Source organism: Malassezia pachydermatis, assembly GCF_001278385.1.
Source record: "Malassezia pachydermatis strain CBS 1879 chromosome Unknown scaffold4, whole genome shotgun sequence".
In the NCBI taxonomy this organism is placed as follows: domain Eukaryota; kingdom Fungi; phylum Basidiomycota; class Malasseziomycetes; order Malasseziales; family Malasseziaceae; genus Malassezia; species Malassezia pachydermatis.
In genome coordinates, this window is record NW_017253141.1 from 18,364 (window position 1) to 38,805 (window position 20,442).

The window sequence follows — 20,442 nt, forward strand, 5'->3', positions numbered from 1 at the left end:
CACGCGCCATGGGCCAATAGGCACACACCTCCACCATGGACCTGGCGCCGTTCTCCACGTTTCGCCGACGTGCGTTTCATTTCCTGGGTCAACGACACCATGTGGGCCGCAGGGCAGCTCCTACTGACCAGCGCACGGCTATCGCACCGTGTGCTTGTGTCGTGCATGCAAGATACTATGCCGTGTGCACAGCGCTTCTTGCATGCCTCTGTTGCGCAGTGCACCAAGCCTCCGAGCCTGACACTGCACGGCACCACGTACGCGACAGACGACGTAACCAACATCCCCTCGTCGATCATGTCACGTATTTTCCCCAACCCCAAACTCCCATACGCAGACCATCATCCACTGGCTTTGTTGCGCCAAGAAATTGAGCGGATTCTAGGCCCCAAGTTCACGCCTATTCGTGCCCCCTCGCCGATCGTCACGACCAAGTTGAACTTTGATGACTTGGGCTTTCCGGCTGACCACCCCGGTCGCAGTCCCTCAGATACCTATTATGTGAACCGCAACACATGTCTTCGTACACATACATCGGCGCATGAGGTGGAAACGTTCCGAGATGGCCACCTTCGCTGGCTGTTGACAGCGGACGTATTCCGCCGTGATGAGATTGACTCGTCCCACTACCCCGTCTTCCACCAGATGGAAGGCGCGAGTGTATGGGATCTTTCAGCTTTCCAGCCTGGCGGTGAAGTTGAAAAGGAGTGTGAAGCAATGGAAGCCACACTGCAAGGTGCTGGCATGGAGATTGTAGACGACGTGGACGTGGCCGAAGCGGATGGCTGGCAAGCACATCACTTGGCCCAGCATCCTCGGGCATCGCAGTTGGCATTACGTCACCTTAAGGCATCACTGAATACCCTTGTACTTGGCTTGTTCCGTGCGCGCTGGGAGCAAGAATCGGCATCGGAAGAACCTCTACGAGTCCGCTGGATCCCTGCGACGTTCCCTTTTACGGCCCCGAGCTTTGAGGTGGAAGTGTGGTTCCGTGGTAAGTGGCTTGAAATTCTGGGCACAGGTATTGTGAAACAGCGTACCTTGGACGAGTCCGGTATCCCTGAGAAACTTGGCTGGGCGTTCGGTCTAGGGCTAGAGCGTATTGCTATGGTGCTATTTTCGATTCCTGATATCCGTTTGTTCTGGTCGCAAGACGAGCGCTTTTTGAGCCAATTCAAGGTGACTGACAACTCGCTTGTGACTTTCAAGCCCTACTCCAAATACCCACCGTGCTACAAGGATGTATCGTTTTGGATGTCCAACGATTTCCACGAAAATGATCTGTGTGAGACTGTGCGTGACTTGGCGGGCGATTTGGTGGAAGACGTGGCATGCATTGATGACTTTGTGCATCCCAAAACGAAACGTCAAAGTCGCTGCTACCGTATCAACTACCGCAGCATGGATCGAAGCCTTGAAAATGACGAGGTGAACAGTGTACATGCCCGTGTGCTGGAGGCATTGAAGTCGTCCTGCCATATTGAGATTCGGTAGACGTAGGTAGCCGCTCCCCCTCTCGCGATAGGTGGAGGGCACGTGGACACAACACCAGAACGATTAGCGCGGTTGGCGTGTGCGAGTGTTTCTTATCTTCGAGCGACCATGGGCACAGTGTCTTTTCTGCTGAAGGCGCATCTGTATGCTATTTTGGCGATTGTCATCTACGTGGCTGGCTGCTTTTTACTGGCGCTGCCGGAAGCGCAGCGTCACTACCTTTTTTTGCATCAGGTTCGCTTCCCGTTCTTCACCAAGTACCATGAGCCGCATGCACATGGTATTAGCCGTACGTGTTGTTTTGCACTTACCATGTAGCTGGACAAGCACGCAACTTTTACTTCAACTCTACGGATGATGTGCGCATTGGTGCATGGCACATTCTTCCAGAGTCCATTTACGAGACATATGCTCAGCATGCGAGCGAGAAGACGCCAGAGCTTCCAGTGGAGATCTTTGAGCAGGCTTTGCAATCGCACCCTACCTTTGTGTATCTACATGGAAATGCCATGAACCGTGCCGCGCCATTCCGCATTCGCACATACAAGGACTTGGTCCACCAAATGAATGCCAATGTGATTGCGATTGACTACCGTGGTTTTGGCGATTCGCAAAGTTTCCCGACGGAAGAAGGCGTGATCAACGATGCTTACGCTGCGATTCAGTTTGTGCGCGACCATGCTGTGAATCCCAAGACTGGCAAATCGCCCGGACTCACGCTCATGGGCCAGAGTCTTGGGACGGGTGTGGCCTCGCAGTGCGCGTTGCGTCTGCATCGCGAGGGCATTCATCTCGATGCATTGGTCCTTCTTGCCCCATTCAAGTCCATTCATCCCATGGTCGCCGAGTTTCGAATGGGTGGCGTAGTACCCCTGCTAGGCTTCCTTGACCTGTTCCCTGGCAAAGATGAGCTGATTCAGTCGTTGCTGCAGTACAAGTTCGACACGATGTCGGCGCTGAAGGAGCTGGTAGAAAGCTCGACGAAGCCTGACGCTCTGACTGCGCCAACGATCTTAGTCATGCATGCGGAGAACGACGAGGTGATTCCTGTGTACCACGCAGAGGATCTGTACATGATGGCGGAGGACACGACCCATGCTATGGTCAAGTCGTCGCCTTTCCTTGTGTGGGGCTCGAATGCGCCAGACCTTGGCTATGTGCGCTCCATTATGCACAAGAGTGCTCGGCTGCCTGAACGCCGAGGCTTGCTCCCTGGCGCACGCTTCGTGCTGCCTCGCAGTGCGATCTTCACCTATGTCCGCCTGGAAAAAGGGGGGCACAATCATTTGCTGGACTACAATGTCGATGCCATGCAGTTGATGCTACCGCAGTATATGACGGGCCCAGGCGCCACAACCTCCTCGGCCAAGTAGACTACGCGCCATGGCGCTGCTCCGCCATTGTATATAGTCGCAGGGTATCTAGGAAATGTGTTGGCATCCATTCTCGGGTGTGAGCCCAAGATGGGAGGGAGCCGATGGTCGTAAGTCGGAGGCACCAGCAGGGAAAGCCGTGTAGTTCCGGGGGGCGAATGCAAGGATCACAGACCATGAGCACGTCAGGCTCCGTGGCCATAGCACCGGCGTGATGAAGCGCTGATGAAATGTGCGAGGAGGTAATGGGTATCGTAGGTAGGGTATTGACAGCCTGCACCAACGCAGGTTTATCGTCGCGCGCGGATAGCACATTGACACGTACGTGCGGTTGATGCAGCGCCTTGTCACATAGTGCGCTTGGTGATGGAGAGTACGCAAACGGCGGAGGGTACTGCCCTTGCGTATCCAGTCCCATATGTACGTCCATGAGCGCAGGGGAGGCTGACGGAGAAAGCGCTTGCGCCGCCTCACGTAAGAGTCCTTGTTCATCGTATACACTCAGCTCAGCTATCCCCGCTGCAGCGCACCACTCGACAAGACGGTATACGTCAAGCATGGCTTTGTGCACTTGCTGGCGCATATGCGTAGGAGACGCGCCTAGCGCTGTCTGATGTGTTTCCCATACGAATACCACAGCGAGATGCGTGGGCTTGCGGTACCGATCCAACGAAGGCAGCACATCGTTGAGGCACCGAATCCGATACGGCGCCGTTTGCACAAGAGTACATATATATTTGCAGAGGCCATAGACCGTATGCAGCAAGCAGAACAACACGGCATACAGCACAGCGGCCATTGTACCAGGCGTGCACCCCAAGGCGATTTTTATTTTGAGGAACTGCAGAAGACGTCCGTCCACGCTTACTTCCTAGTGTAGGTACGTACGCGCCAGCCTCGTCTGAAATGAAAGCCCCCGATCATACGAGGCCCGATACGTTTATGCGCAGGCAGGTTGGACGTTGGTTTCTACCCCACAAATACCCACCCTCTGGCTCGCTTGCTGGTGTGCGATCCCATGGCCGCCTCCGTCTCTGAGCGGCTGCCTGCCGAGATTGTGCAGCGCATCTGCGAGATTGTATACCTGGACAGTATACCGTTATGCTCACTACGTCTATTGGATCCAGATATTGTGCCGTCCGCTGCGTTTGACGCACAAGCCGTGTCCACCTCTATTGACGATACACAGCAAGTTCTGTACACGCTGTGCCTAGTCAACCGCACCTTCTATCGCTATGCACATCCGCTCTTGTACCGGCGTGTACAAATTACACTGCCTTATCGCTTCATGCTGCTGTTAGACGACGCCCTTTCCTCTGCGGCTGTGTTTCCCACTCAGAATGCCAGCTCGCTCTCGAGTATCCGTATGCTGGACTTTTCGGCGTTCCGTGCGCTAGGACTGCGTCGCACAGTCGGCGAAAGCACCGAGCGGCGCTTTGTGACAGCAGAGCGCCTTTTTGCGTTGATTCATGCGACGACAGGCTTGGTCGCTTTCGGTTCGAGTGAGACGATGGACAGCGCCTTGTCGCTGGAAGTGCTGGAAGCTCTCCTGTTCCGTGATGGTGAGGCAAGTCGGCCAAGTCGTATGCGTGACGTAAGTATGGAGCGTGGGGCGAGTCCCATTCATACCGCCTTACAAAGCCTTGACTTGTGTGGCTGCACCAGCCCCAAATTCATCGAGGCCATGCATCAGTTTGTGCAAAAGCACTTGGAGCGGATGACGCCACGATACAGTATGTACGATGTACCGGAAGAAAGTGATGATGCTATGGGTATGGAGGAAGAAACGCGTGGCCGCTCGCGACGTACGGTACACACACATGCTCGCCACCCTTCTCGGCATCGCATGCTGTCCAACACGCGAAAAAGGATGTTCCCCTCGCTACATCGCTTAGGTCTCGCTGGCGTCTCCATTCCCCGAAGTGATTTGGCGTCGTTTGTACTCTCGTTCCCCAACCTGACGCACCTAGACCTCTCGCAAACGAGAGTGGATGCAGCGATGCTGGACTGTATTGCCACGTCAAGCATGCAACTGGAAAGCTTGTCCTTATCGCGATGCCGCGCCCTCACGTCGGAATCCATCACAAACCTGCTCATTTCGTCGCCTGTTACAGAAGGATTGCTGGAGCTTGCGCTGCAAGGGACACTGCTCTTCCCCACGCCACTGTCGCCAGATGATATGCGCACTATCGTGACCCATGCACCCTGCATGCGCAGCGGCAATCTTCGGTTCTTGGATCTCGGTGGATGCCCGCTGAGTGATGAAGAGCTGAGCATGATACCGGCGCAGCATGCACTGCTTGACTTGGGCCTAAGTGCGATTCCTACTATTACGCTGCGTGGAGTCAGCGCCTTCTTGCAGAGCACTGCGCCCAATGTGCAAGTGCTGGACTTGTCACAAAGCGCTGTACCACATGGCCATATTCACGCAGTGCATTTATACCATGAGCTGCTCGCGCCGTGTACGCAGCCACCGCCAGCGATGGAAATTGCCGAGCAGCTAAAAGCATTGGGCTTAAAACGCGACGACGCAGATGCTCCCTCCACGGAAAACTGGACGCCGCCGACCAACCTGCGTGTGGTGGAGCTTTCGTCCGCGGCGCTGGGCACCGTCCGTGGCGGTGTGGGATCGTGGAAAGTCGTCTGGGGCGCAGGACGTCGCGGATGGGTCGTCGATACGGGCGCAGGCCCGGCTCCTCAGGCGTTTGATATTCCTGTCTCCAACGTCGAAGCAGCGTCACGAGGACGTACACGCATCCCTGAACAGGTTGTCCCACGCCGCCCTGCCATGAGCATGGAACGTAGCAGCCGTATCGTGGAGGAGCGAGAAGAACGAGGACGAACGCCTGACCGGCGTGGCCATGGACGTCGGCCTGTATCGCGCTCGCCTTTCCATGACAACCGGCTGGCCATGGCTGCATTCGAGTCGCGATCCCGATCCTTGTCGCTCTCACGCAACCAGGAACGGCAGGAACGTCGAGTGCCTTTGATGCGGACCGAGCCTGTGCATGTGGAACCGCAAGTCATTCGCAACCTCGCCGACGACCATCCTCGACGCAAGATGCTAGAGCACGTTGCCTCCCTCGAAGGTCGCGTGCCAGGCAGCTTTGGATGGCACAGTCACAAGATGGAGGTGCTACTGGGGTATGGCCTGCTAGGCCATGAAAAGGGAAGTTATGCATGGTTTGCCTATCAAGACGCCTAAACTAAACCTGGTCAGATGGCGGAATGGGCACGATAGGATTGGTAGCGGACGATGCCGTAGGCTCTGTTAACATATGGCCCATCCGCTCAATTTTGGTGCGCAGATAACGCTCGAGGTCTGTGCCACGTGTGACACTGCCACCGATCAATGTCGCGCCAGTATTTCGCTGCGTGTGCGAGTAGAAACTACCCGCGCTTTCGTCGGACTCGTTCTCGATATCATCCTCGTCGTCATACACATCCTCGTCGTCGTCCCAGACCGCGTTCGATGAGGCATCGTCCAACGACCCACCGAGCCCCAGGGAGGACGCATCCATCGCCTGCGAGATCACACTGCTCGGCCGAGACGGACGACTGGGATGCGCGAGGGATTCAATCAGCTTCGACTGGGGCTTGTCCTTGAGACGCTTCGAGAGCTTACGGCGTGATGTGTGTGTGCCATGCACATTATGGTGAGCATGGGCATGCATGTGGTCATGCTGATGCGCGTACTGCCACATACGAGGCACCATCGGCACGCGCTCCGTCACACGGATGCCCTCGCTCTCCATGGCTTGCATCTTTTCAGGGTTGTTTGTAAGCAGACGACACTCCTCGATACCGAGGTCACGTAGAATGGCACTGCTCATATCGTAGCGGCGTGCATCAGGCAGGTGGCCAAGAAGTACATTTGCACTTACGGTATCGTGGCCCATGTCCTGTAGATTGTACGCCAGTAGCTTATCGAGCAAGCCAATACCACGGCCTTCCTGTCGCATGTACACCACAACACCACGAGGCGGCACAGGCTGCCCGCTTTTCGTATGTGTCATAGTGGTGCTGATAATGCGCAAGGCCTCATCCAGTTGCTCACCACAGTCACAACGCTGGCTGCCAATCGTCTCGCCCGTGTAGCATTCCGAGTGGATCCGCACGAGCGGTGCAGGCGCCGATTCATCGGCACTGGTATGCTTGATCGCATCGCCAGGCTGCGACACCTCCTGGTGCGCCTCACTAAGGCGGTTCACATAGGCACCACGCACCAAGCGCTCCATAGGCGTCTCGTTTTCATGCCACACAGCATCGAGCGTGCGGCTGCGTAGATGTCGGGGCTTGCTCAGCAAGCCTTTTCGCTGTTTGTCTTGAATGGATTCGTGATTCTGCGCCGGATCAATCACCAGCGCCATATGCTCCTTGCTATCGTGGTTATTGCGGTAGAGATGACAAAACACTTCACCATGCGGCGTGGGCACGCGTGTTCGACCGCAGCAACGGACTTCCAGCGGTGGCAGAGGCTTCACAGGGGCCTTCACATCACGGCCAGGCAGCACAAGCGGCGTCTTGGCATTTGGCTCCGTGGAGGCCCCCGTAACCGAGGCGACCTTGGCCTCGTCTTTCTCACGCTGGAGTCGAAGGCTGCGTGGAGCTTGCTTGCTGTACATCAATGCACGACGTTCCAGCTCGGCATCGCTCGAATGCAACATAGAGCTGGATGGATGCTCGTGTTGCTTCGGCGGATGCATCATTTCTTCTTGCCGCCGGCGCTCACTCACACGCATCTGCTGCGAGTGGCCAGATAGATGAGCAGATGCAGGATCGGCAAAGGTATGGTGGAAGTGATGACGCGTTACCTGAGGGCCGGAGCTGAGAGATGCAGCCAACACGATCGGATCGATAGGCGGCCGGCGAAGACCGGCTACGGTGTCCAATACGCGAAGTTGGGACGGAGGCAATGGGCGTGTATCGTGACTCGGTGGAAGAGATGTGAGCATATCTAATACATCCAAATCACGCGGATCAACGCGATGATGGTGCTCGTCTGCAACCATCGTAACCATGCCTTTTTTACAGCCCTCGTCTCCGCACGCCAACGTGGCCGACGGTGTTAAGCAATGACCCCGCTAGTTGCCTGAGTGTATATTACATAAGCGTAGGGTGGCACGAAAATTTTGTCTGCGCCGTGTCGAGTGGTGCAGCCTCGCGACGATGGCGCGTCTGGATTTGGACAAGCTGTTGGACGTCGCACCTGAGAGTATGTATCCTAACAGACTTACGTGAAGCTATCGATCCTGAGAATGATACATATGTGAACCCTTCAGACTCGGAGGCGGAGGAGGCCAGCTCCGGTGAGGAGGAGGCCGAGGCGACCGAGGCCCGACGACACTACGTCGATATGGGCCCTAGCCAAATGCGTCGAAAGGCTCGCCTCACAGAATCGGATGCATTGGACCAGCCGAAATACAAGAGTATCAAAACTTCTCGCGAAGAGATGTTCGGCGACGATTTTGACGACGATGAGGAGATCACGTCTGAAAGCGATGACAGCCTCGAGGGGGAAGATCTCGACGAAGATGACAGCCTTGCTGAGGAAAAAAACGAGGGCGAGATCGACAGCGACGAGGAAGAGGTTGAAGAGGAGGATGGAGACGACGATGACGACGACGAACAACAGCTTGTCGTTCCACCCAAGAAGGCCGAGAAAAAATCTCGAGCTACACCTGCCATGGAGGATACGCATAGCACAGCCGATACCCTTGCGACGCAGCAACAAGAGTCGCAAACCTTGCTGCAGCAACTTCACGCGAAGCGATCGCAAGACGCTAAGAAAGGGCGGCAAGTCCAAAAGCAGATTCGCAACTGGGAGAAAGCGCTGCGCCTTCGTATTGCTCTGCAGAAAGTTGTTACAAGCGTAGGCCGTATGCCGTCGGCATCACAGTGGGATACGTACCTGGACAAGGCGCCGGAAGTGCGCGATGATTTGGATGCGGCTGCTGTAGAGCTCGAAGATCTGGCAGCGAATTTGCAAACGATTCGGACGCAGCTGTGGAAAACCAATGTGCCTTCGCTGGCCAAGGAGCTAGCGACAGTGCACCCTGACGCGAGTGCTTCCAAAGCCCTGTCAACGCTGGAATCGATCATCGAGCCACAACGTCGTGCTCTTCTCGCGCGCTGGTCCGCCAAGATCGCAGCGGCGCCAGACTCTCGTGGGACTAGTGCAGCTGCACGCCTTCAACTGCGTGCTATGAACCAAGGCGTCGTCGAGCAGATCGATCAAGCCCTCGCAGGCGAAGGCCTTCGTCGCCTCATTGATCGGACTCGTGTATGGCGTGGCGAAGGGACAGAGCGATTGGGCGTAGCCGCTACAGACGACGAAGACACAAGTACCAAGGTGGATCCAGATGTCTTTGACGATAGCGACTTTTATGCCCAGCTGCTGCGTGATCTCATCGACAATGCCAGCATGGTCGAGGCAGGTATGTCAGCTACTGCCTCTGATGCATTGCAATCGCGCAAGCGGAAGCGGACTGTGGATGTCCGTGCCTCCAAAGGCCGTCGCCTGCGCTACGATGTTATGGAAAAGGTGCAAAGCTTTATGCCGCCTATTCCCAATACAAAATGGGACGACGCGCAAATTGAACGTCTGTTTACGCGTTTGGCGTCTGTGGCGCCTGCTGTCGTGGAAGAGACAGTGGAGACGACAGACGATGTACCTGTCGACGATGGTTTCCGTTTACTGGGATAAGATTCGTTCGTACATAGGAGAATATCATGAGGGACTATGTATACAATTACAATTCGTGCGCAGCAGCTACTGAGCGTTTGGCCACATCCCAGTAGCCAGCCAGTTTCGGGCCTAAGAGCTCTTTGAGTTTGTAGTCTGTCGGGCAGTGTTCCATGCGCAAGGAGCCAGGCGGGAAGGATCGATCACGCACGGGCCCTTCGAAGACCAGCTCACACGTATTGCCCTGTAAGTCGAGCGCGGGTGCGTCGTCCGCAGCTACGGACGCCTCCTCGTCGTCGCCCTCGACACTGCTTTGCCGTGGACGGCCAGGGTCTGTCCAGTCAATACGCACAAGCATCAGGCGCTTGTACGCCTTAAGCGCCTTGGCTGATCCTTCCACGACAACCAAGGCCTGATCAGGATGCGTAAGAATCAAGCCACTCAGGTGATGCTGTTGTGCATTCTTGCGTACTTTAAAGCGATGCGAGGGGCTTTCCAAGCGGCCAATGCGGTAGACGTGGCACCAAATACCTTTGGCCTCTTCCACCTTGGTCTTGTAGATCCGCCGATCACGTCGCTCTTCGTCGGTCAGCATACGCTCCGCATTGGTTCGCTCGTGCTGTTCTTGTCGTGCAGCCACTTCACGGCGGACACGCGCCTCAACTTTGGTCGGATCTGCGACGGCTTCTTGGCCAAGGACACGCATCAAATTCGATAGCTTGACTTTCGGTGGGTCAGGCGGCAACAATCCCATTTTAATGCGGTCGCGCTTGTCCTGCTGCTCGGCTGCACGACGTTGCCGGCGCATCTTTTTCATCTCTTGCTTGGTCAGGATCACGCCACGTGATGGTACTTTGATATTCGCCGTAGGCGGCGGGATGGGGATCGGATGCTGAATGAGATGGTCCACAGGGGAGGTATCTTGGTCGATCAGAGGGAAGGTCGGCGGTCGTGATGCCTGTGGTGCTAATGGCACGTCAGGAACATCGCTGTACGACTTGGTCGGCAGCAAAGCGACATCCCACCATTCTGCGGCTGGGGGTTCTGGACGCTGCGTGTGAGTGCTTATGCCATATACGTACGCGGAGGATGCGCTCATCGTCGAGCAGCTCATCATGCAAACCCGCTTTCCGAGCCGTTTCCTGAATGCGCTCTTTCAACGCAGCCAATTTCTCGTCCCGACGGATTTGCTCTGCTTCCATAATATACTTTCCAGGCCGGTGAAATTGCATAGCGCGATGCATGCTTTTTGGCTTTGGACCCTCGGTCTTGTCTGTTTCGTGTGCAAGGTAAGGGTTCTTGGGTTTCAGCGGCACAGGTTTCGCATCCAAGATCGACGTGGTAGGAGGCGCAGGTCGACCAGGGATCGCACGCTTGTTCGCCTGGATCGAGGCGAACTTGGGGGCCAGGGACCGAAACTTTTCTTGAATGCGAGCGGCGTCGCCTAGTAGGAGGGGGTGAATACCCACAGGCTTCTCGTATTCAGGCGCACGTGCTGGCGTCGGCGCTGTGATATCCGCTGCCTTGCTCGTCTCTGGCTTCACGGGAGGAGCAGGCGGTGCACTGGGTTTGGCGGGCAAGCCAGACTTCTGGAAAGCGGCCATGGCACGTCGCCGCGCTTCCTCAATGGTCTTGCTCAAGTCGCCCAGCGTGGGCGAGAGTGACGGTGCATCGAGTTTGTTGCGCTTTTCGCTGGGAAACGCTGTGTCATCTCCTGACCCTGGAAACTGTCGCTTGGGCGCCATGGCTGACACCTCCGACGCACTGACGCTACGCTTCAATCGCACTGTCGTCAGGCGGTCGTTCGCCCAGCGCGCAAGCGCTACGTGCACGCATATATCACGTGACGTAAAAAACACAGGAAGAGGGCCTAAAAGGATGTGTTGGAGTTCCACTTTTTTTGCGAAGAGCACCGCTGGTACGGACCCGCAGGATTGCTTTCTCGTGACTATCCAAACCGGGCAGCCATGTCATTCCGCGACTCGAGTCGGCGCCAGGACACGTACAAGGCGAAGGGTGTGTTCAAGCAGGATGAGCTTCGTCGCCGTCGTGAAGAGGCGCAAGTTGAAATCCGTCGTCAGAAGCGTGAAGAGAGTATGGCGAAGCGCCGCAACCTCAACTTGCAGCAAATCTCCGACGCGCCTGACTCGGACGAAGAGGACGAAGTGAATGATGACTTGGACATGAAGATGACGTCGGATCTTCCGGCGATGGTGCAGGGTGTGCAGAGCGACAACTTGGACCAGCAATTGGAAGCGACGACCAAGTTCCGCAAGCTGCTCTCGAAAGAGAAGAACCCGCCCATCGACCGTGTGATTGCGTGTGGCGTTGTGCCGCGCTTTGTCGAGTTCCTGCGTAGTCCCCACAGCATGATCCAGTTTGAGGCGGCGTGGGCGCTGACCAACATTGCCTCGGGTACGTCGGAGCACACGCAGGTGGTCATCAACTGCGGCGCTGTGCCGATCTTTATCGAGCTGCTTTCGTCGCCCGTGCTGGATGTGCGTGAGCAGGCTGTATGGGCGCTCGGCAACATTGCAGGTGACTCGACCAAGTGCCGAGACTTTGTGCTGCAGCAGGGCGGTATGCATGCGCTGCTGGAGCTGCTGAGCGAGGACCACAAGGTGAGCATGCTGCGCAATGCGACATGGACGCTGAGCAATTTCTGTCGTGGCAAGAACCCGCAGCCGGCGTGGGAGTTGGTATCGCCTGCGCTGCCTACGCTGACGAAGCTTGTGTATGCCATGGACGATGAGATTCTGATTGATGCGTGCTGGGCGATTTCGTACCTGTCGGACGGCGCCAATGAAAAAATTCAGGCGGTGATTGAGTCGGGTGTGTGCCGCCGCTTGGTCGACTTGCTGATGCACCCCTCGGCGGCGGTGCAGACGCCGGCGCTGCGTTCGGTCGGCAACATTGTTACGGGTGACGATATGCAGACGCAGGTGATTGTGGCGAGTGGCGCGCTGACGCCACTGCTGGCACTGCTTTCCTCGCCGAAGGACGGCATCAAAAAGGAGGCGTGCTGGACGATCAGCAACATTACGGCCGGCTCGCCGAGTCAGATCCAGGCGGTGATTGATGCGAACATCATTCCGCCGCTGGTGCACATTCTTAGTCATGCGGACTTTAAGACGAAGAAGGAGGCGTGCTGGGCCATTAGCAATGCGACCAGTGGTGGTCTGCAGCAGCCGCAACAGATCCGGTACTTGGTGTCGCAGGGCTGCATCAAGCCGCTGTGTGACCTGCTCAAGTGTATGGACAACAAGATCATCCAAGTAGCGCTGGACGGTCTGGAGAACATTCTCAAGATCGGCGAGCAGGACAAGGAGACGATGGGACCTGGTGCGACGAACCAGTATGCGATGTACATTGAAGAGTGCGGTGGTATGGTGACGATCCATGCGCTTCAGAATCATGACAACTTTGACATCTACAAGAAATGCTTCTACATCATGGATAAGTACTTCCCTGATGACGAGGAAGAGCAAGATACAGGCATTGAGGCGCCGCAGGTGAGCAACACGGGCGCGTTTGCGTTCCCTTCGACCGTGGCAGCGCCGCAGACGGGCTTCCAGTTCGGTCCTTCTCAGAACATGCAGTCGTAACTTTGATGTGTGGCGTAACATAGGACGAAGCGCGTGTCGTCGTTGGGTTGGGTATGGTAGTAGATCCGCGCTGTACAATATAGTGGGCGTAGTACCGCACGTGGCATTTACAGCGAGGTCGGGGGAGCCTTCTCCGCGAAGCGCGAGGCGGGGGCCGACGTGGGCGGTAAGGTCGAGCCTACCTGCGCCAGGTACATGGCTAGGGCGGAGCGCGCAGGTGCAGGCGCAGACGCAGACGCAGACGCAGACGCAGTGGACGCCTCCTTCAGGTCCGGCAACCCCGCTAGGTCCGAGGGCAAGATGGGCGGGGGGAGTGGAGAGGTCGACGGGGCTCTGGCGATGTCGCGAGGCACCGCGGCGGGCGCCAGCGACGGCGGTCCCATCGGCAACACTGGCGGCTTGGACGCGGCGTCCGAGCTGGCGCGGGTGCGTCGTGTGGCTTCATCGGACGAAGACGGCTGCGAGACAGAGACACTGTTGCTGCGTAGGCGATGGGCAGCTTCCGGAGCCGTGCTAGCCGGCCATCGATGCACGTCAGGCGAGTTGTGAAGCCACCATTTCGGGATGGGCGAGCCGAGCGCGGGCCAGAGCGGCGTAGCAGGCGGCGGCGTCGAGGTCGAGACCGATGCGGAGCTTTTCGAACGAGCGCGATTTCGCACAAACCCACCAGACTCTGTCTTGCTCATACGCACGGCGCGTGGCGCCTCGGCATCGGTGCCTACGTCGTCGGGACTCTGCACGCTCCGACGAAAGAGGTGCGTCAGACTAGCCCGATTCGACATGCGCGAGGTCCAAGATGTGCTTGGCGCGTCCTCGGAGCGCCCAGGCGCCGGGGACATGGAGGGCGCAGGCGGCGTCGACGAGGAGAAAAGCGCAGCGCGGATGGACGCAGCAGGATGCGAGGCCTTTTCCAAGAACGTCGGAATGCTCGTTCGCCGTCGTGTGTCAGGGCCGGGCGACGGCGCCATGGTCGAGGCCAACGCAGGCGAGTCTTTTTTCGGAAGCACATCGTGCGGCAGTGTCGCGGGCGATTTGTGCTGCCAGCTTGGCGTCGGCTCGCGTGAAGGCGGTCGAGAAGGACCGTCGCTCCAGGACGAAGGCGAGTGAATAAGCGGCGAAATGCCGTCCCATGCCTCTGTGGACGCGCCGGAGCGCAGCAGCGAGACGCACGCCGGATGCTGACTCGCTACAGAGAGCATCTCTGGTGTCTGGTGATCGCGATCCAATGCATGTGTCTGCGCTCCGTACGCAAGTAGGAGACGCACCACATCCGTGTGCCCATTCGCCGCGGCAAAGTGCAAGGGCGTGGACCCTTCGATGCCAGGGCCAGGCGCCTTCGACTTGCCCTTGGGTGCATTCACATCGGCCCCATAGCGTAGGAGGAGATGACAGCATGCCGTATGGCCCATGCATGCCGCCACATGTAGAGGCGTGATGCCATGGAGCACATCGTTCGCCGGCTGCCCATTCTCGAGCGCATACAGCACATGCGGCGCATTGCCTAGGCTGGCCGCCCGATGCAGACCGAGACTGGGCGCAGGCGTATCCGAGCTAGATACATCCCCATTCGTCGTCGTCGTCGTCGTCGTGGCAGGCGGCGGCGGCGGCGGCGGCGACGCGGGACGAAGCCCTACGACGCCATGTCGCCCACCAGTGCGCCGCATACTTCGCAACGAGGCCAAATGGAGGGCCGTATGGCCCCCCGCGCGCGCGGGGCCCTCTCTCCACATGTCCCTAGCCCGATGGGATGAATCGGGCGATGGCTCCACGACGCTGGATCGATGCGGCGATCTATCTTGGACTATGTACGCTTCTTGAAAGGATTGTGCAGACGATGACGCCGACGAGCATGCTGACCGCCTTCCATGAGACTCACTGTCTCCTGCATGGAGCCAGCATCGCCACCGCCCTGCCGTGAGTGCATCGACATGACGTCATGGTGGTGAGGATGCGCTTCGCCGCCGGCGGGCCCTGGAGACATGCTGCCCGCAGCCTCAGGCGGTTGGTGCATCGCCGCGTACTCCATCGCAGCGGCCTCCGCATCCTCCTCGTCCTTGCCCTTCTTGCCAAGGCCCACGACGCCCATGATGCCACGGCCAAACGTCTTGCCGCCCGTCGCTACGCCGCGGCCCAGGCCGCCAATGCCGCCAATGACATTCGAAGCGACGTCGCCGACCAAGTGCCGGTTCAGCTTGTGGGTACGGTTGTTGAGGTACTGCGGCTGGAACATCAGACGCACGGTGATCGAGCTGTCATCGTTCGCGCCTTCGCCTGTGAGTGGGTACGTCCGCTCGTACGTCTCAAACGGCTCCAGCTCCGCCAGGTTCACAACGGCCTTGCCCAGCGGGTCGGACGCGCCCACCTGATCCCAGTCACGCACATTGAAAACATATTCGTGCGTCAGCCGCGACTGGATAAACACATCGGGCAGCTGCTCGTTGTACGTCGGGTTTAAGTTGCGTTTCACGGTCTTGGTCCGTGCGACAGTCACGCCGTTGTCCTGGAAGAGCACGTACGGATCCGACTTGCCGCCGCGGTCGGCCACTGAAAGGTTCGCACACGAAAGCACTTCGATCGAGAGCAGACCCTGGTTCACGACACTCTCCACAGGCTCCAAGTGGACATCCATCGGGATGTAGCGGCAACTAATCTTGATCTTGCTCGTACCGTCGGCCGCAAAGATCTCACCCTGACCCAGCTGCGACGTCATCTCCATGCCCTTGGTCGCCACTGACTGACCCTTCTCCACGGCTTTGCCGGGCATCGCGGTAATGTCACTCATCGACGGCGCATGCATCTTCATGTCATCCAGCTGCAGCTTGCCGGGCTTATTCAGCAGCTGCGACGGATCCATCGAGCCATTTTCACCCGTAGCCGACAACGTCAGCTCCATGGGCTCGTCCAGCGTGCCGTCGAGCAGCTGCTTGGTCGGCATCGAGCACTCGGCAAACACATCCGAGTCGCGCGGACCTGTACGCAGACGGAACCACACATTCGACACATCCAACTCACGAACCACCGCCTCACCGACTTCATCCCAGTCGTACTCCGCCTTGCGTCGCTCCGTCGTGTACGCCGGCCAGTACGCGTCATCAAATACGACCTCCAACTGCGCACGAGGCCGTGCGATCTTGCCCGAGATCATGTTGAACACGACAATGCCCGAGGGGCACGAGAGCAGCTGCTCATTCGTAAAGTCCATACCAGCATCTGGATCGTCATCTTCCATGTCATCGTCGTACGTAGTCGCGTGACCAGCACGCGTCGCACCACCCGCCGCTTCGATCGCATCCGGCGAGTCAAAGAGCGAGTTTTGCGCGGCCGGCGCAGCCCGACCTTCGGCCTTGCGGCGCTCCGCTTCCAGGCGGCGGTTCTGCTCCAAGAAGTTCGCTCCGCGCACGTGCATGGACGGAAGGAACTCCACATCAAAGTCAATCGTGCCTTTGGTCGTGCCGTTCGGCTGGCGCAGCGGCTCATGGTGCGCCTGACGACCCAGACCTTGGTATGGATACGTGCTGTCGGATACATTGTCACTGGCCAGCTTGCTCACAGGCAGATCGCAGTAGCCAAGCGTACGGTCGGCCGTCGAGGTTTGGTAGTCCATGACTTCCAACCGCACCACCTCCGCGGTGGAGTGCACAGGCGCATACAGCACCTGGTTCCACACGGGGTTCAGGTTGTCGTCAATCACACTCGTGCCGCTGACCACCAAATTGTTCACACGAAGCATCGCATAAGGATCCGACTTGCCGCCAGAAAGAGCCTCGACATTCTTCAGGTCCTTCGCACGACGCACCCAGAACTTGAGCACACCAATCGCAGGGCGGTAGCTGTTGCTGCCGTTGATGCTGCCCGACATCAAGATAGGCTTCCACTGCCCCGACATGCGCAAGCGCGCGCGATCGTTGTTCGGGAAGGGGAACCAGTCCTGCTTGCGCTGCCGAGCATGCACAATATCGTCGACACGCACATTCAGCGAGGCGACCACGGCGTCCTTGGCCAGCGGACGCGCATCGACAATGTCCACGGTAAGGGTACTGCCATAGCGATCTGTAATGAAGAACTCCAGCACCTCTTCAAAGATCGGGTCATGGGTATCCTTGATCACAGCCGTCTCCTTGATGAGCTTCTTGTTCAGCGAGAGGCGTGCCTTGGGATGCATAAAGCCCTCCAGCGTCTTGGAGGGGACCAAGTCACGGACTTGGTGCAGCGTCAGGCGCATGATACCCGCCGACGTCTCCGGCAGCGGGAGCAGCGTGCCATCCGGCGCACTCTCAGGCTTGAGCACTGGGAAGTAGCTCAGCGAGTACTGCACCGAACCACTGGGCTTCTCGTCATACATGATCGCCTTGTTCAGCTGGCCAGGATTTGGGTTTTGCATGAGCGATGACAGGTCAAAGCGTGTCACACCGAGACGCGTATCAGGGCGGCTGCCATTGTCGTCCATGACTGTGAGCGACAGCAGACCTTGCAGCTCTTTCAGCAGCACATGCTTCGTCTCCTTGAACGTCGGCTGCGAAATAGCCGTCTTGGCACCCGTTCGAGCAATCTCCTTGCCATCGTTCAGCGAGATGGACACATAGGGATCCGGCTCGCCGCCCATGACCGACACACGCCGCAGATCACGCGCCGACCAAATGGTGACTTGCAGCACACCAACTGTAGCATCGAGAGGCGTACCCGACATGATATCCTCCAAGTTCAGCGAGAATTGGTTCGGGTTGTACATCATCGGACCAAGCGACGCATGCACCTGGTTCTGAATAAAGCCCGAGAGACCCGGCAACGCCGCTACATCCAGGCCGAAGGTGCTACCACCAATGGGCTTCAACTCAAAGTCAAAGCTGGGCGGCTCCATAAACGACAAATCGACCATCTGCACGTGAGGGAAGCTGGAAATCAGCTTGAGGCGGATACGCATAGTACCCACAAAGCTCATGTTTTCCACAAGAATCGGCAGACCAGCGCCGACCATACCTTTACCGACACGGATCGTGAGCACCACTTTCGGGTTGATTCGTCGCGAGGCCTGACGCACAGTCAGGTCAGCCACATCACTGGGCGTGAAGCTGACTTTCCAGTCCATTACAATAATGTCGTCGTCCGTGTCGGACAACGTACGCACATACTCCACAATCGGAGCCTTGGTACCGAGAGTAAACGTGGTCAGGCGCAGCGAGTCAAGGAATGCAGGCGTATTATCACGCAGCACCTCATCGACCGATTGAATGATGGTGGCCGAAAGCACAGGCTCGTAAATGAGCCAGAACCGCGCCAGGAAGTGGTTGATCCAACGCGCCGTCTCGTTCTCAGAGATCATGCGGTGACGCGCAAGCTCGCGTGCCACATCATCGCGCACACGCTGCCGTGTGCGACGCACGGAGGTCGTGTAGTACGTGCCTGCCACGGCCATAATAATGATCGCCATACCCCAACCAGCACCAAAACGCGTCATGAGGTAGGTCACGATGACAGCGCCAACAATTGCACCTGCGTCAAACCATAGGTACCCATAGTACGCATCTTCCAGGAACGAGCTCACAATGTCAGTGTCACGCAACTGCGCACGCTGCACATCCAGCTCATCAGGCTTCATACCGAGCATACGACGCGATACACCAATCCAGCCGACCGTGTACCAGTCAGGGATATTGACAGACGGAGAACCCGCTGGCAACGCACCAGGCACAAGCAACTCCCCGCCTAGCTGGCCACGCTGACGACTCGCCTCGTCAATGTCACGAATACCGACATCCGCACGCACACGACGACCTTGAAGATCAGAGGAACACTCACGGTTGAGTATCTCGATCTCCTTACGCTTCTTCTCTTCCTGAAGCTCAGCCATCTCACCGCGAGGTTGGATATCCTGACGCGCCTTGGCGGCCGCTCGCGCCTTCTGCTCAGGCGAGGCATTCTCGTCAAAGACATTGACGTCCGCACCTTCCGCTTCTAGCTCGTGCGCAAAATCCTTCTGGACTTGTTTAGGGTCGGACGGCGGCTCATTCTCCTTATCTCCCTTACTAAAAGGGTTATGAAGCGAGACCATCTCTCTCACCCAGGCTCAAGGCACCAACAACACAAGGGAGGGAGGAGGGAACGAGCATAAAATGCAAGTGTTGTCGGTCCTTTCATTACACTTGGCAGGTGGAGCAGCACAAAAGGCCGCGCTTGCTGGCTCGACGCGCGCGAAGGGCCAATCGTTCAGTTGGACATGAATTCATTGCGTAAGCGATACTAAGACGCCGCTCGCGCCATGCCCTATCGACCGCGTCCGCTTCACGTGCGACGAACGCTCAGGCACAGCAGCTCAGTGGAATGCAAGTCAAAAAAAGAATTTCCTCGCGCCAACAGCACAGGCACCTCTATGATGGATGCTATGACAAACGAGTCATATTGATCATACAGAAATAGAATGAAGCATAGTCACAGACTAATAGACTACTACTTTACTTACGCGCCTTCTTCTTCGGACGCGTCGCCTCTTCCTCCTCCAGGTCGATCTCGCGATCATCATCGTCTTCATCCTCTTCATCTTCTTCATCCTCATCCTCTTCATCCTCATCCTCGTCCTCATCCTCATCTTCAAACAATGCGGGCGTCTCAAAGTGTTGCACAGCGTTCGGGAACAGGTCCTCGACAATAGCGCGGCCGATGCTGCCAGCCACTTGCGCGCTCTCACTGTCGAAGAAGCTCGAGAAGAACGAGCCAGGCTCAAAGTCGTCCGCCTCCAGATCAACTTCATCGTCCTCCTCCTCGTCCTCACGGTCCGCGGGAAGGTCACCCACCGTAGGCTTGAGCTTCGACAGGTTCACCGCATCCGACTTCCATGAAATGGGCGTCTTCACAGGCACAGTGTCTGTAGCAAAGTCGAATTGCGCAGAGAACTCACCCGCATCAGGCGCGAGCTTGAACTCCTTCACCAGTACCTTGTCCTCAATAAAATCGTTCGGTGAGAAGTGGAACTCAATCTTCGCCGCACGCGGGTCCTCTGGATCACGCACCACGTCGATCTTCGTGAGGTGGTCCAGCAAAGCGTGGTCATCGTCATCAATGTACACGTTGGTCGACACGCAGTTGGTCAGTGCTTGCGGCCAGAAACCTTCAATCTTGCTCACAACGTCAGCGCGCTTCTTCAAGATTGGGTCGTGGAGCTTAGCCATAAGCTTGGCCACTTGGATCTCAGCAGCATCAAACTCCTTCTCGAGTGCCTTGATATCGTCCTTGACGGTGTCGGGAATTTGGCCGATCTCTGGTTGACGGGTCATGGCGTGTGAATAGATGG

The 20,442-nt window shown here is 57.4% G+C and overlaps 11 protein-coding genes across 11 annotated transcripts; 5 read left to right on the plus strand and 6 right to left on the minus strand.

Annotated features, from left to right (window-relative positions):
* Nucleotides 1-99: 99 nt before the first annotated feature.
* On the plus strand, nucleotides 100-1,494 carry Malapachy_3705 (phenylalanyl-trna synthetase; the record flags this gene model as incomplete). The annotated part of the gene is made up of 1 exon (XM_018138167.1): nucleotides 100-1,494. One exon carries the CDS (start codon nucleotides 100-102, stop codon nucleotides 1,492-1,494), a length of 1,395 nt encoding a protein of 464 aa, XP_017991819.1.
* Nucleotides 1,495-1,602: 108 nt separating this feature from the next.
* Malapachy_3733 (hypothetical protein) lies at nucleotides 1,603-2,867 on the plus strand (the record flags this gene model as incomplete). The annotated part of the gene is made up of 2 exons (XM_018138192.1): nucleotides 1,603-1,783; nucleotides 1,813-2,867. 2 exons carry the CDS (start codon nucleotides 1,603-1,605, stop codon nucleotides 2,865-2,867), a joined length of 1,236 nt encoding a protein of 411 aa, XP_017991704.1.
* A 1-nt stretch (nucleotide 2,868) lies between these two features.
* Malapachy_3748 (nogo-b receptor) lies at nucleotides 2,869-3,666 on the minus strand (the record flags this gene model as incomplete). The annotated part of the gene is made up of 1 exon (XM_018138207.1): nucleotides 2,869-3,666. The coding sequence occupies one exon, from the start codon at nucleotides 3,664-3,666 to the stop codon at nucleotides 2,869-2,871; it is 798 nt and encodes a 265-aa protein (XP_017991994.1).
* Nucleotides 3,667-3,885: 219 nt separating this feature from the next.
* On the plus strand, nucleotides 3,886-6,072 carry Malapachy_3729 (hypothetical protein; the record flags this gene model as incomplete). The annotated part of the gene is made up of 1 exon (XM_018138188.1): nucleotides 3,886-6,072. One exon carries the CDS (start codon nucleotides 3,886-3,888, stop codon nucleotides 6,070-6,072), a length of 2,187 nt encoding a protein of 728 aa, XP_017991728.1.
* A 1-nt stretch (nucleotide 6,073) lies between these two features.
* On the minus strand, nucleotides 6,074-7,879 carry Malapachy_3719 (rib1-gtp cyclohydrolase ii; the record flags this gene model as incomplete). Its single annotated transcript, XM_018138179.1, has 1 exon — nucleotides 6,074-7,879. One exon carries the CDS (start codon nucleotides 7,877-7,879, stop codon nucleotides 6,074-6,076), a length of 1,806 nt encoding a protein of 601 aa, XP_017991770.1.
* Nucleotides 7,880-8,036: 157 nt separating this feature from the next.
* Malapachy_3732 (traub-domain-containing protein) lies at nucleotides 8,037-9,573 on the plus strand (the record flags this gene model as incomplete). The annotated part of the gene is made up of 2 exons (XM_018138191.1): nucleotides 8,037-8,082; nucleotides 8,111-9,573. The coding sequence occupies 2 exons, from the start codon at nucleotides 8,037-8,039 to the stop codon at nucleotides 9,571-9,573; spliced, it is 1,509 nt and encodes a 502-aa protein (XP_017991703.1).
* A 46-nt stretch (nucleotides 9,574-9,619) lies between these two features.
* Malapachy_3713 (prp3-domain-containing protein) lies at nucleotides 9,620-11,297 on the minus strand (the record flags this gene model as incomplete). Its single annotated transcript, XM_018138174.1, has 2 exons — nucleotides 9,620-10,603; nucleotides 10,635-11,297. 2 exons carry the CDS (start codon nucleotides 11,295-11,297, stop codon nucleotides 9,620-9,622), a joined length of 1,647 nt encoding a protein of 548 aa, XP_017991774.1.
* A 222-nt stretch (nucleotides 11,298-11,519) lies between these two features.
* Malapachy_3702 (arm repeat-containing protein) lies at nucleotides 11,520-13,157 on the plus strand (the record flags this gene model as incomplete). Its single annotated transcript, XM_018138164.1, has 1 exon — nucleotides 11,520-13,157. The coding sequence occupies one exon, from the start codon at nucleotides 11,520-11,522 to the stop codon at nucleotides 13,155-13,157; it is 1,638 nt and encodes a 545-aa protein (XP_017991822.1).
* Nucleotides 13,158-13,264: 107 nt separating this feature from the next.
* Malapachy_3722 (ankyrin repeat protein) lies at nucleotides 13,265-14,821 on the minus strand (the record flags this gene model as incomplete). Its single annotated transcript, XM_018138182.1, has 1 exon — nucleotides 13,265-14,821. One exon carries the CDS (start codon nucleotides 14,819-14,821, stop codon nucleotides 13,265-13,267), a length of 1,557 nt encoding a protein of 518 aa, XP_017991736.1.
* A 137-nt stretch (nucleotides 14,822-14,958) lies between these two features.
* Nucleotides 14,959-19,206, minus strand: Malapachy_3717 (tcb3-protein localized to bud-enriched; the record flags this gene model as incomplete). Its single annotated transcript, XM_018138177.1, has 1 exon — nucleotides 14,959-19,206. The coding sequence occupies one exon, from the start codon at nucleotides 19,204-19,206 to the stop codon at nucleotides 14,959-14,961; it is 4,248 nt and encodes a 1,415-aa protein (XP_017991777.1).
* A 400-nt stretch (nucleotides 19,207-19,606) lies between these two features.
* On the minus strand, nucleotides 19,607-20,425 carry Malapachy_3747 (set protein (protein phosphatase 2a inhibitor); the record flags this gene model as incomplete). Its single annotated transcript, XM_018138206.1, has 1 exon — nucleotides 19,607-20,425. The coding sequence occupies one exon, from the start codon at nucleotides 20,423-20,425 to the stop codon at nucleotides 19,607-19,609; it is 819 nt and encodes a 272-aa protein (XP_017991999.1).
* Nucleotides 20,426-20,442: the final 17 nt, after the last annotated feature.